This window comes from Eurypyga helias, unplaced genomic scaffold (assembly GCF_000690775.1).
Source record: "Eurypyga helias isolate BGI_N326 unplaced genomic scaffold, ASM69077v1 Scaffold29967, whole genome shotgun sequence".
NCBI classification, from domain to species: Eukaryota; Metazoa; Chordata; class Aves; order Eurypygiformes; family Eurypygidae; genus Eurypyga; species Eurypyga helias.
In genome coordinates, this window is record NW_010260248.1 from 3668 (window position 1) to 18164 (window position 14497).

The 14497-nt window shown below is 39.7% G+C and overlaps 1 protein-coding gene across 1 annotated transcript; it reads left to right on the forward strand.

Moving 5' to 3' along the window:
- Positions 1 to 316: 316 nt before the first annotated feature.
- On the forward strand, positions 317 to 14066 carry CLPX (caseinolytic mitochondrial matrix peptidase chaperone subunit; the record flags this gene model as incomplete). The annotated part of the gene is made up of 10 exons (XM_010154984.1): positions 317 to 487; positions 1945 to 2062; positions 7007 to 7161; positions 7976 to 8135; positions 9324 to 9365; positions 10509 to 10685; positions 11537 to 11701; positions 12029 to 12117; positions 12643 to 12807; positions 13761 to 14066. Coding segments are annotated over 10 exons (1548 nt in total), but the record flags the coding sequence as incomplete, so codon positions are not given.
- Between the last annotated feature and the right edge of the window lie 431 nt (positions 14067 to 14497).

Consider the following 14497-nt stretch of genomic DNA (forward strand, 5'->3'; position numbering starts at 1 on the left):
CTGGAATTAGAACTGGAGTATTTTTAATTGACATCCAGAATTTGGCTACGGAATGTATATATAAACATTGCATTTAGAACAGATTGTGTGTATGGAAAACACTGGTTTGGTTCTGTAGTGGTGTCCCTGGAGATTTGGGTGAAAATATGAAGCAATGTATTCAAGTTGCGCACGTTCAGCTTATGGTGACAACCAAAACGGGCTGCAGGCAGATGCGAACGCGGTAGCACTGTTATCTGGCTGTAGCATTACTGGCTTTTTCCCAGTAGTTTAATGGTTCATGGAATCGTTATTTTAATTTTCACATTTCCTTTTTTGTTTTTTAGGTATTACTTGTGGTCGGACACGCATCCCTGTTTTAGGAAAACTTGGGACTTTTGAAACTTGTTCTCTAAGACGGATTCCTCTTAGAAACTTTTCGGAAACACCAGCGTATTTTGCATCAAAGGATGGTGCGAGCAAGGATGGTTCTGGAGATGGAAGCAAGGTAATCTCCATGCATTAGGTTTTCCAATAGCTTATATATAAAATGTTTCTTAAATGTTTTTAGTAGATTTTTGTTCTTAATTAGAATATTCTTGAAATTTTTGCTAACTCTTGACAGTTCTGATCCTCCCAATTGCTATAACTGGCAGTGAAGAACAAATAAATTGTGCTGTGAACTTGTTAGCAGCAAACCCTTATAAACATCCCATAATGATTTTCCCAGTTATTTATAAATCATTTTGCCTTGTGTAAAGGGACACTTGAAAACTTTGTAGAATATTATAAGTCCACAACAGGTTTCAGGTTCTCATAAAAGAGTAGTAATTGGAACTGTTCTTCAAAAACCTGCTACTACCAAGTGGGCTTTTTAAAGTAAGTACATTTTAAAATGTTTACTTTTCAGCACTGATTTGGTAGCTGTGTTAAGTGAGGCAAGTTTGTGAGGAGACCAACTTTATTCTTGTTAGTAAACTATAATCTATTTTCATCCTAGTCTTTCTCTATAATTATAGTTAATAAACAGCTTCTTCAGATAAATGATTACCTGTGGATAAAACTGCTCTTTAGTCAGCAAGATTTTGAGAGTTCACAGGCAGTAACTTTACCTTAGCATGGCATGTTGTAACATCTGAGGAACTGTCCAGATGACACACTTGTGTTCTGAAGGTTTGGATTAAACTTTTTTATTAAATAGAGAAGATAAAAAACGTGAGCAGAAATGAGTAGGCAAGCAAAGTTTTAAAAAAATGGGGAACTCCCTTAGAAAAGGGAAGCGATCTTTGCTGTTTCCTAAAATAGAATAGTTTTTAATATTAATCCAAGTACGAAGGCATATATAACGGATATAGTTTAAAAAAAATGTTAACCTTGAACACCACTAAACAGGATAACAGAGAGAAAGACAAGTAGGTTTGTGTCAGGGAACGCTGTCTTAGTAGTGAAAAATAAAATATTGCCAAGCAATTTCTGAGATGCTTGTTTTATAGGCCATATCTGCCCTACAGCCATCTGCCAGCATAGCTACATCTGTCAAGAACGGGAGAGGAGCTGTGGCTTCAGAAACCCTTAGAATCAACACAGTTGCCATAATGAAATTACTCTCTCTATAAGTATGATTTGTTTTCTTCTCTGGGGTTAGAATAAATTACCTTGAAGTACACTATTAAAACATTCTTGAGCCAGTTCAGCTTGTTATTGTTCAAGTGCCAGTCAGGCAGTTCTAATCTAGACATGGGATGCCTTTTCCCTGGGCACCAAAATTGGCAAAACTGGGAAATGCAGATATGTGTAGCTTCAGAATGTTTAGATCATGTTGTTTGAAGTTTTCAAAGCTTTTAAAAAACCCTGACAATCGTTATTCAGCTACTGCAGTATTCCCATTACTGGATTCCATAAACGTGCTGCTAAATTCCTAACAGCTCCATTGTTTGGGGCTAATTGTCTGGAAATCTTTTGTAGAAGTCTGTCGGTGAGGGGAGTGGTAAGAAGTCAAGCTCTGGAAGCTCTGGGAAAGGAGGGAACCAGCTGCGCTGCCCGAAGTGTGGCGACTTGTGCACACACGTGGAGACATTTGTGTGTAAGTCTGCATTAAACCTTTCTTTTTAAAATAGACACAGATGTGACTATTTGTGATCTGACGTTGCCTGAGTGCTGAGTTTTAGCCTACCTAATTATATGGTGTCAAAAACTTTGTTACACGTAGCTTGTCTACGTTGGTGTCAGCAGGTATTGTCTGTGGGTGCGTTTGTGTCATTTCCTGTGATGTGTGCATGGAGCAGAATGTGGCAGTGGGATTCCGACCTCAACTGCGAATACACCGTTGTAAAATACTTCATGACATTTTGTGAAAAGAGATGCTCTCGTAAATGATACTGTTTAATAACTACTGTTAAATTTATATATTGGACAGGAAGAATATATATAGACAGTTGTAATGTCTGTGATGTGCTTACTAACTCGTAAAACTTTAATCCTGCATGTACTGAAACCAAAGTGCTTATCCAGCAGAGGAATTAGTATATGACAGATGGCTTACAGAATAGTTTTCTATGGCAAAGTCAGATCCATAATACGTTCCAAATAGGAGGCTGGAAAATCCGAAATGCATCAGGTGTCTGGTATCCAGCAGCAATAGTTACTTTTTTTTGAAGTACAGTCCAAATTAATGCCAGTTATGCTTTGGGTTCTATCAGACTTGAAGACATTCCTCCTTATTTCAGTGTTAATAGACTAGCCTAGAAAGTGGTTGTCAGAAAGCAAATACCCATCGTTAGTTGGTGGGGGGTATCGAGTCATAATCAGGCCTGCTCACTAAGAAGCTTATGACAAAGTCAGCATGAACTTGTTCAGCGGTTGTTAATACCACAGTTGATGAAAATACTGAGCGGATGTGCTGCTATTTGCTACTACTCATATGAAATACTATTTCGTAAAAGTGATCAAACGCCGTGAATCGCCAGACAATTCCATAACAACAGTATATTTATTCATGTTAGATAAAAGGATCAGTCCTCAGCTACTATTCTTTTGCCAGAAATAATAAGCATGTTTTTATTTGCAACTATAGGCAACAAGGCTGTCTGAAATATCTGGCACTGGTTGGTGGAACTAGAAAGATAATTCGGTTCAATATGTTGGCCTCTCCCTGGACTAGGTGTGGTTGAAAACAGTGGAAGGATTATTAACCTCATTTACCTTATCTGATGATTTGTGGCTAGACAGAGAGTTCAAAACTCTGGCTTCACTGGTTTGCTCCCTTCGTTACTGTAGTTTCTGCTTTTATCAGAAATACCAGTCAGGCATTGCACCAGAGCAGAACAGTCACGTGTCTCCCTGGCAGGCAGAAGTATGATTTAGGATGTTGTCAGTGTCGCTAGGCATCTTTAAGCATGCTTGAAAACTTTGGTAGGAGGAGGATGTGTTCATACTAAGCTCTGGGAGAAACCGTCTGGGATATGCAATCTCAATTCACCCGGAGTGATACCGCACTTGAATTGCAGCGCCAGCATGGCACAGGTACCCTGAACAGCTCGGGACTGCAAGCCCGCTTTGAACTGTAAAAGCACTGTTGCAGCTGGTCAGGTTTGTCAGAAGCTTGGAGGTCAAAATACGAGGAAGTCTGCTTATAAATAATTGAATGTGTCCATTTTTCTCATCCTGGCATGTTCTGCTCTGAGGCTTTAGGGTTGTGCAGCCTTTAAATGAAGTAATAGTTCAAACTAAGCACAGTGTCACTGGATAACAGAGTAGAGTAGATTTTTGTTCATCTAGTGAACACCAGTTGTCACTTCTCTATTAATTGGTAACTTAAAAAAAATTAAACCAGAGATTGTAATTTCTCTGATTTCTCAAATTTCTGAGTCATAGTGAAGTTTTCCCTGGACCTGTCTCTTCCTGGTTTAGTTAATTTGAGCACGATCCTTCCCAGCCAAACTGTAGAATATAAAGTGGCTGGAAAACGGAAGAGCTAAGTTCTAATTACCATTTTAGAAAGCAAAAACTAATAATACAAAAACCCCGTCCTTGTCTGCCCAAAATGAATGGGTTGCAGGATGTATTAAACATACTGTAACTTGATTTTCCAGATAAAGCTTTCATGTTGCTAAGTCAGGAAAATGATGAATTCACTCAATTCCTGTTTGAATTATCAAACTGCAGAGCCTTAAGTAAATATCTGAAGTCAAAGGAAAATATGCAATTAGCATTTGTTTCAGGTTTTACGTACTAGGGCTTTTCAGTCATTTTGGGAGAAGTAGCGAAACGTAATACTGCATAAAGCCCACGTTTATTAGTGAATTAATTGCCCCTGCCTGGCAGCCTGGTTGTCCACTGGAGTTTGTTTTTAATGGGATTTCAGTTTGTAACCGCAAATCTTACGCAAGGATTTGCTTGGCAATGGATTTCCAGTAATTAAGGAAGAATATGACGCAGACCAAAAGGAATTTTGCTTTGACACACTTTCTCAGCCGTTCCTGTACTGGTTTGGGTTGAGAGACTCTGTCAGGAGAGTTTTGTGATCAGTGAAATGGGATGTGAGCCTCAGCTAGGGAGTCAAATCCAATGGCTGTAAAACGGACGGACGGATGGAGCCTTATCCTAGGTGCTGCTTGTACTGTCTCACCTGGTGCTCTGGGCTTAGCGCCCATCCTTCAAAGCAAGCCTTCCCTGCCACTGTACCTGCTTAGTAGGCAAGAAGCTTCCTGCTCTCTTTCCCCGGTGTCTTTTAGCAGTTTAATAGTAGCCCATTATCTCAACCCTACAAGTGGCTTTTAGATTAATCCTCCGATTGTTTGGGCTTCCCATACCTATTGTAAAAACCCGGCCTTTCTTTTTGGCAGGGTCAGCTCAGAGGGGCTTTAGAAATCTCTTTGCAAACGCAGCCTCTGGTAATGTTGTCTAAATCGGAACCAACACTTGACTTGCTTTTTTACCACACTGCAAGTATTTTCAGACATCTTAGTGAAGTAATTTGACAAGAAGGCTCTTTGCTGAGCTTTTATGTGTTTGGTGAAAGAACATACGGAAATGTGCTGGTATTTAAGAATTGCCATTTTGAATGCTCAGTTTTAGGGAGATAGCAGTAATTAAACTCTTTCCTTGCATTTCAGAGCAAACTTCTCAATGTTTTTGTTCTGTTAAAACTCATATTGATACTTTTTTCCGAATTGCTGTGTAGATGATAGAAACTGCCAGGTTTCAGAGCTGTGTTTTGATAACCGAGTCTCCTCCCCAGGGCACCTTATACATCAAAGTTTCCCTGTAGCCACGGCCCCTGTGGGTCTTACTGAAAATTAGGAAGATCTCTAATAACCTTCCTCTGTGCAGCTTGGAGCAATTGATAAAAGCCTACTCTGGACAATAATTTTTTTTCAGCAAATGATGTTTTGAAGATACACAATAATATTCTTATAGCCTGCTCTTTATTTTCTATCTTTTTAACCATTCCTGTGGATCTATAAAGGGGGCAAGTATTCTCGTGGCTATTCCATCCTGGTAAAGCTGACTGTTAGCGTTGCATAAGGAAGGACAACAGCCTCATGGCGCTGTAGTCACTCAGAATATCAAAAGGTGTTTTGAGTGGGCACTGGGAGAAAGCTTGGGGTTTTTTTCCCCTGTGTTATTGTTGCTAAGTAATAGTTACGTGAGAGAGGTGGGTGCACACAAGTGGTTCTCCATTGCGTTCCCATTAGGCAGATAATTTGGACTGTTGCCAGGAGAACTTTCCAGCTGTTACACAAACTTTCTTTGGAGTAGAGTTGTTAAAACTGTGATGGTCACAGTATTTGTGCTCCATTATTGAAATAATCTCCCGGTTTTACCTGTACAGTCACAAGGTGTGCTTAATATTGAGAAAAGAACTTGCACTCCTCCCTTGCTGATGCCAGCTCTAGGGGAGGCAGCAAGAAGTTATAAATAAGCAGCTTGTTTATTGCTAGAGGTGGTTATTAAAATTGGCTGGTACTACAGTGTTCAAGCCATTCTCTAAACAGCTTTGATTTTAGGAGTTTTGACATTGAAGTTTTTCATGTGGTGGTTTGCCACATTTACTTTGCTTTTAATTTAATACATTTACTAATATATTAACTTCAAATCAGTCCTGTTGTGTGTCATTCGCATTTAATCGCATAGCAGTATGGTCAGAAAAGATCTGTTTTGAATGACACATTTATTCTTCTCTACTATCTATTTTTGATTGTTTCACCTTTGCTTTTTCAAAGGGGAAAACCAAACAGTGCAAGTTCTGTTTTGCAGGCTTTTGAAACCAGGCTTTGCAGATAACATGATTACTTGAGACATGGTTCACAAAGTCAGCTGTAGGAGGCCTTGGCTTTTGGAATTTGTAAGAAATTTGTTCTACCCTTGACAGTAAAAATAAATAAGCAGAAGATCTTGCAAAACATCAAAGTCCTGATCTGTCGCATACCACAGCTGCCTCTTGTTGGGATGAGCCCTTTGTGTGACCCCGCTTTGCTCTGTGTCCTGGGCTTAGATGACTCCACAGTGTCCCACAGCCAGTGGGATGCAGAGGCCGGGAGCTGCGACAGTTGTCCTTTCCTGAACCTGCTGCACACTGTCTTTGATACTGTAGATTGCCTCCCTGCGCTTTAGAGTAGTCTGCCCCTATCCACAATTCCTGGTTTTTGCCTTCTGGTGTGAGTTAGGAACAATCCCTGCTTAGTTTGAAGCTCTCATTAATATTGCATCGCTCTGGGGTGCAAAGTTTCTTCCTCCAAGCGTAATGCTACTGAATAATGGTGAATGGATTTTTTGCTTTAATCCCTTGTTTGCTTGCTGCCCTGCTTTGTGACTTTTTTGGGCAGATTGTATTCCCTGATGTCAAAATCTACAGTCCAATAATTGCTTTTAAAACTTGTGAGGGGAACAAAGGGGAAGCGTTGTGTCAACGCGGGGGTGTTTGTGGTGTCTTCCAGGTGCTTGTCCTGTGTATGACAGACTCGGGCAGTTGGATGAATGCTGTTTAAGCAATGCCTCTTACCGTTCTGTTTTACTTTTTCTGTAGCTTCCACCCGTTTCGTGAAGTGTGAAAAGTGTCACCATTTTTTTGTTGTACTGTCAGAGGCAGACACAAAAAAGAGCATCATTAAAGAGCCCGAGTCAGCAGCAGAAGCTGTGAAATTGGCATTCCAGCAGAAGCCGCCGCCTCCACCGAAAAAGGTAGGGCTCTTAATTTCACTCCAATACTTCCTTGTGTTCCAGCATGGTGAAATGCTTTGCTTCTTAATCTGCGTCAGGTGTGTAATGCTCTACTGTGACAGGGTAACAAAGACGATTAGCTCAAGATTAAACCCTTAAGAGCGACGTGACCCATCAGAACACTGACAAAGGGAATGAGTGGATCAAATAGTTGGTCTTGTTTTCCTCTGCCTTTGTCTTAGGACTGAAGTCCAGTGCCTTCCTTTTCTCCACGTGTCCCTGAGGCTAGCAACCCTCGGCACGTGTAGTACCTTTTGTTTCCTGCTACAGCCTCATGTTCTGCACCCTTACGCTGGGGGTTTCCTTCTGTAGCTGCAGAACCTTTCATTTGGCCTGTCTCTGGGTGAGCTGGCTGATTAGCTTTGTGGCCGTGAGCCATCTTAAGTCATTTGGTCTCCCTCTCCTGAGTAGTGAGGATTGTGTTTCTCAGTTCCTAGTGGAGTGTTTCTGGAGCTGAACGTGGTCTGGATAGGCCGCTTTAAAGAAATTAAGTATCCTTGAAATTCCTGTTCCTCTTACGCATTTGGGTGAGAACGACAGCGGGTTTAAATACTGGTAGGGGAGAACTGACAGAGACAATATGATTGGGCAAGTGCCATGTTTTTAAGTAAACTTGTCAACAGGAATATATTTTTGTATTTTGGATGTTGGGTTTCTGTTTCTCAGTTCTGTGATGGTTGGTTTACTCCAAAGTCCCATCTTTGGCACAATATCCTCTTTTATCTCTTGCTGCCAGGTGGTTTAGAAGAGTTACTAAAATTGAGTTATTTTTCAGATTTATAACTACCTCGACAAATACGTTGTTGGTCAGTGTTTTGCCAAGAAGGTGCTTTCGGTTGCTGTGTACAATCATTACAAGAGGATCTACAATAATATCCCAGCTAACCTGAGGCAGCAAGCAGAAGTTGAAAAACAGACTTCCTTAACACCGAGAGGTTTGGTGGTTTTCTGATCAAATATAACTTAGCGTTTCAGGGCTCTGACTTAAGAAACCTGAGAAAGCAATTCTTTTAGCTCATTCCAATGACAGAACACCTAGTCTTGAGGTAAAACCTAGTAAATTTAATTTCCACTGTATATAAACCTGTGTGATTTAGTTAAAAGTAAACCAGAAGGTTTATGTTGCCGTGGGTGTCACCTATGATATTACACAGTTAGTGTGCTTTATTGATGCATCTTATCAGGTATTTTCCTTTAACTTTAGACAGTGAGCCTTCTAAACTTTTCTAATCTCATTTACTGCTTAATGGTGCATCTGCTTAATCTGCAAACAATGCAGATCTTGCAGACAGTGTTTTGCATAGGGAATTTGATGAACAGTTGGCTTTCCAGCCTTACTCGCTGCTGTTGTCGGCATCTGCTGGTCGCCATAGTATTGTTCCGTATGTAGTAGGTGTAGATGGAGTTACTCTTGGCAGTACTTTTGTGACTGAGTAAGTGTGTAGCTATGTTGATCTAATTTATTTTTAGAAGTAGGATTAAGTTACTGTCTCCGATTCAAAGTGTACCTTGATATTTTTTTTTTCTTAAGGTGTTTTGTTCTGTCTTGCAATAAATAGTATGCTAAGCAAACAGAATCTTCCTTTTTTATTTTTGATTTTATGTAAAGAAGTATTTTAACGGAGGGGGAAACATTTAGTAGCACGTTACTAGTAATGGTAGGGGAGCAGCTGTGTACCTGGCACAGAGAAGTTCTGACCCTCCACAGGAAGATAGATGTGTGCACGCCCAGAGGGACTGGCAGTGAATATTTATTATGGATAGTACTTTGAAATGTCTGAAATCTTACATTGTAACAGTCGAGCATCAACCTGAGACTTCAAGGAAGCCTTTTCAAGACAAAGTTGTAGCATTTTTTCCCCCCCTTTATATACATGGTTTTTAAAATAAATATCTAATTGGAGGTAATAGACTGTTACTGGGTTAAGTAGTAGAACGCTTGCTGTCATTTTAAAAGCATGCAAGTTAGGTTTTAGGCAATAAAGACTAATTCACGTGGGGGTTTCTTGTTAGAAATGTCTTTGTACAGAGTAATGAGAGATATTCAGAAGAGGGCAAGAGGTGGAGAATTTACAAGCTTTTATAAACTTATTTTTTATTACTGTTTTCATCCTCTCTCTTAGAATTAGAAATCAGAAGACGGGAGGATGAGTACAGATTTACAAGTAAGTGAACTCTCTCCTCGTGTCCTCCTCTGTAATATGTACTCTTGCAATGTTAATGTAGAATAGTCTTTAGTGACCACTAGTTTCAAATGCTGGGTAAGATCCTGTTTGCTTTCCTTCTGTAAGTAAATTTAACTGATGGTATTGAGCATGCTTTTAGAGATGACTAGGATCGCATCCTTTATCTAGTTCTAGGTGGAAAGTAAGTAAAATGTAGATATACTTTGTATGAAGCTGTTTAATTATCTGTCCTTAGAGTTGTTCACACTAGAAGTGGAAATTGAGTTAATTTAGTACTGAGAGCTGCTTACATTAATAATGCCACACAAGATACAGTGAGAGGTGGACAACAAGGGAAGTTAGGCAAGTGTTTTCTGCAGTGTATTTGTACTCTTAAAAGGCACAGTGTCATGGTTTAACCCCAGCCAGCAACTAAGTTAATGCAGCAGCTCCTGAGCCAGCCCACGCTGTCGCCTTGAACCTCAGGATGCCTCATTTTTTCCTTGATCGAAGTGAGGTCAGTCATGTTTGTTTTCAGTTCACTGTAACTCTCACTGGCTATTGAACTTCTTCCACAGTCTAGTCTAGATCAATTTGTAATCCCAGATACAGATCTTCAAACCAGTTTTCTTAATCTTTATGTTCTACTCTGTAAACAGTTAAAACTCGTGCTCTGAGACAAAGCCTGTAACAACTAATCTGAGAAGTTTTTAAAGTCTTGAGAGTAGATCTGCTGGTTTTGTAATTGTTATAGTACACCAGTTCTTGTTCCTTTTCATCTCAGAGTTCAAAAGTTTGGGTTTATTTCTTCCCATGTGTTAAAAATAAAAAAAGACAGTTAAAGTGAGTCAATTTGTAAGGACTGAAAATTTATTGGTTTTAATATAGAGTAATATTTTTAGGTAATCCACTGTACCACTGGAAATTCTTTACTTATAGGCAGATGTGCTTGTGCAAAATACAATTGGTATGCATTTTTTAAAATAATATTGCTGTATTTCTGTTGCAGTCCTATCTGTAAACTCTTGTACAGGTAGAAACGCAGGTTTGCAGAACAAAACGGAGGAATCAAGGTTTTATTCTGTATTTAATTAGTGGCAGACCTTGTCGGTGCTCAGACAGTACTGTTCTTGTTCTCTTCAGAACTACTGCAGATTGCTGGAATCAGTCCACACGGTAATGCTTTAGGAGCATCAATGCAGCAACAAATGAACCAGCAGATACCTCAGGAAAAACGGGGAGGAGAAGTACTAGATTCAGCCAATGATGACATAAAACTTGAAAAAAGTAATATTTTGCTGCTTGGACCAACTGGATCAGGTATGCAGCTGCATGTTTTTATAGGTGTCAGTTTTCTTATATCGATTGTTAATGAGACATTTTCCTCTTTTGTAATTATTCCAACTTGGTGTGTATAAAAAGCTAAAGTGTGAATTCCAAACTGGGATTTTGCTTTCCTGCCATGGTAACAAGCTGACCTAAATGGCCTTGAAAAGGAAGGAGGTCTGGTCATGTGGTTTGCTGGTTTTTTTAATGCCTATATTGTTTACTAACTGATTAAAAGGTGCAAGTTCCACTGGGCTGAAATAAGACACACTTAAAGTTTCTCTGCTTTAGCTGGCAAGGTGAGATGCTGAGGTTACTGGTGTTTCACCTCTGGGATGGATCAGTTATGGGAGGGTTACAAGATAAATTGTGTGTTTATAAGAAGTGGGAGTGTTTGTGTTGAACTGATAAGCATTTTGCAGGCTGTTTGGGAGAACACTCACCAAATATCTTGATCTTCTTTCTCCTCAACTTCAAAGCAGGAGCAATTGCACTTTGCACTGCACCCTAAGTGTCTGCAAAAGAACTTCTGATTTATTTAATCCTTAATCTATGCAAGTACATGTCACAGAATATAAAAACCAAAATACATTTTTATTTGTGACACTGTGTGCATTTCAAGCTGCCTCGAACATCTCATATTAGTCTAGTTCATAAATACAGCTTGCCAGTGTAAAAAAACTGTTGATGAAACTGTCTTCCTTGGAAAATATATGTATATATGAACATGCTGGCATCATTCTAAATGTCTAATGACTGTAACGATGATCCTATGGTAAATACTTAATTTTGTGTGCTCTAAGGAAATGCATGGAAGTTATAACATGCAGTTTTTATTTCATAAGGTAAAACCTTGCTGGCTCAGACTCTAGCTAAATGCCTAGATGTACCTTTTGCTATCTGTGACTGCACGACCTTGACTCAAGCTGGCTATGTTGGTGAAGACATCGAATCTGTCATTGCGAAACTCCTGCAAGATGCCAACTACAACGTGGAAAAAGCTCAGCAAGGTAAATGTTTACAGCACATTTCCTGAAGTTCATTCACAGACTGGGTTAATCTTGCCTAAGTGTTCTAAACTTTGAGACCACTGGTATTTCTGTGATGTATGTGCCTGTTGCACGTACCTGAATTTTAACATTTTAAATCGGAAGTAATAAACCTGAGGAGAGCTCTAAGCCTATCTTGTAGTCTTTGTTCTTGTCCATAGCTGGACAAGATTGCATGTATGTGGGAGTAGAACAGACTGCTGCTGTCTTAAATTCTTTTCCTGTATGTAAGTTCTTGCTTCTCTTAAAAAGTGGAGTCTTCCTTAAATCCGCTTTCTGTAACGACAGGAATTGTTTTTCTGGATGAAGTAGATAAGATTGGCAGTGTTCCCGGTATTCATCAGTTACGGGATGTTGGAGGAGAAGGTGTTCAACAAGTAAGTACTTCCATGGAGAGATTTTTACTTTGTAAGCAACCAGCCCACTGAACCTACGTTTCATCCTATTGTATGTCAAATAGCACGGCAGTGTGTGGAGTCATAGTTCTTCAGTTCCTGAATTATTAACCTTTGAAACCCTCATCTTTCCTCTTTATTCTAAAAAAAAAAAAAAATCAATCTCAAAAGCAACTCAGGGCCGCTTATAGAAACATTTTAATTGAAAAATGTCTTTGCAGCATTCAGACAGCAAGTTGCGTAATGTAGGCAAGAACAGATAACACTTCCCACTTTGACAAAACTCTTAACGAGTTGCTCTCATAATGCTCTTGGGAGTCACGTTGGTCTGTCCTTGAATTGGATTGTTCCTCTCGTATGGAAAACTGATTTATTGAGACACTTACTGTGCAGGCATAAGGGATTAAAAATTGTAAATACATCTGTGAAAGTAAGCAGAGTGTGGTGTGCCTTATATGATGCTACACAGTAAAGCCTGATATTGCTTATTTCTTCTTTCCTTCCTAGGGCTTGTTAAAATTGCTAGAAGGCACAATAGTAAATGTTCCAGAAAAGAATTCTCGTAAACTACGTGGAGAAACGGTGCAGGTTGACACAACAAACATCCTCTTTGTAGCTTCTGGTGCTTTTAATGGTCTTGACAGAATTATCAGCAGGAGGAAAAATGAAAAAGTGAGTCTATCGGGCTATGTATGAACTGAAAAATGATCTTAGTTACTGGTCACAGAAGTGACTCCTGAAGGTCTTGCTATGCTTGTCAAGTCACTGAGTTTGTTTGTAGAGCAGTGGTTTTCCATCCGTTACCTGGGAACCTGAGGTCAAGCCTAAGAGGCTTGCTCTTTGCTGCCTTTATTGATAGTAGGCTGAAGTAGACTGCAGTGGTCTCTGCTTCCCTGGAAAAAAATAGGTAGAGGGGAAAGGTTGAAAGCTGTTGGGAGAGGACTTGCTATCCATACTTGAGTGGTAAACTTTTTACATGACTGTCATGTACTGTTTCTTAAAGAGAATAGGTGAAACAGTTCTAGCAGTTACAGTAGGATGTCTTTCAGTTGCACTGTACCACGTATGAAACTGAAAAAACCCTTTTTCTATCAATACCCAAAGCTTTGCTGTTGATGCTCAGATAATTTGAGCAAATGGTGCTAAAAGCTGTCGTCATCTTAAAATACCTGGTTATGTAGTTTACTATTTTGTGTATTGGTGTCTGGGGATGGAGTTTCTAACAGGGGAGTGACCGAAATCCAAATTACTGTTTATGATATTTCACGTTGCTTTTCATGGAAGCACTCTTGTGTGCATTTGCTTTGCCTCCAAAGAGCCCTTTTCAGTCTCACTGGTATCTGGAAACTTAGCAGGACATAAACTAAAAACCAAAAAGATTAGTAATAAGAAAAACTTACTGTTATTCAGTCTGATGTGTCGGTACCTTGCTGCGGGGAATTAAATGTTACAAGAAATTGATGGTCTGCAAGGCGTCCAGTTTTATGAGAAGTAATTTGTTGAGCTTGAATTAATATGTAATGACATAATCGGTCATGGCAGACTTCTTTATGTAGGTGGAAAATGATTTAGTTAATAAGAAAACGTAACAATTAGAGTTCTGTAAGCATACGTGTGTTCTGCAGTATCTAGGATTTGGGACACCGTCTAACATGGGAAAAGGCAGAAGAGCTGCGGCAGCAGCTGATCTTGCGAATATCAGCGGAGAGTCGGATCCACATGAAGATATTGAAGAAAAGGATCGCTTGCTGCGTCACGTGGAAGCCAGAGATCTCATTGAGTTCGGCATGATTCCCGAATTTGTGGGACGTTTGCCCGTTGTGGTTCCTCTGCACAGCCTAGATGAGAAAACCCTTGTGCGGATTCTTACGGAGCCACGAAATGCTGTGGTGCCTCAGTACCAGGCGCTGTTCAGCATGGACAAGGTTTGACTTTTTATTTGACAGCTCTTCAGTAGTATTGTTTATAAATGCAGCGTTAAAGCAGTCTAAAATATCAGTTGAAATCACTTCTTCCCCCAACGCGTGCATCTCCCCGCTCTGAAAAATAGCAAGCTAGCTCTTTAAAACCTGACAAGTATAGATTGATAATTGTCCTTGTGGAGCAAGTCATCTGCAAGTAGTTGAGCTGCTCTTTATGTTAACGTTCAAACGAGCCATGACCTTGCCTAAGAGACCTCAAGAGCCACTTCATGTGCTATGGAGGTACTTGTAGTAAGTAAAGAGATACAGCCAATACTGGTAACTTCATTCATATATCAAATGGAGCTGAAGCTTTATACAAGTAGCTTAAATGTGCTAAATGTTGTGGTCTGTAACAAGTAAATAGCTACTGTTTGTTATTTTGCAATCCCAAATACAAG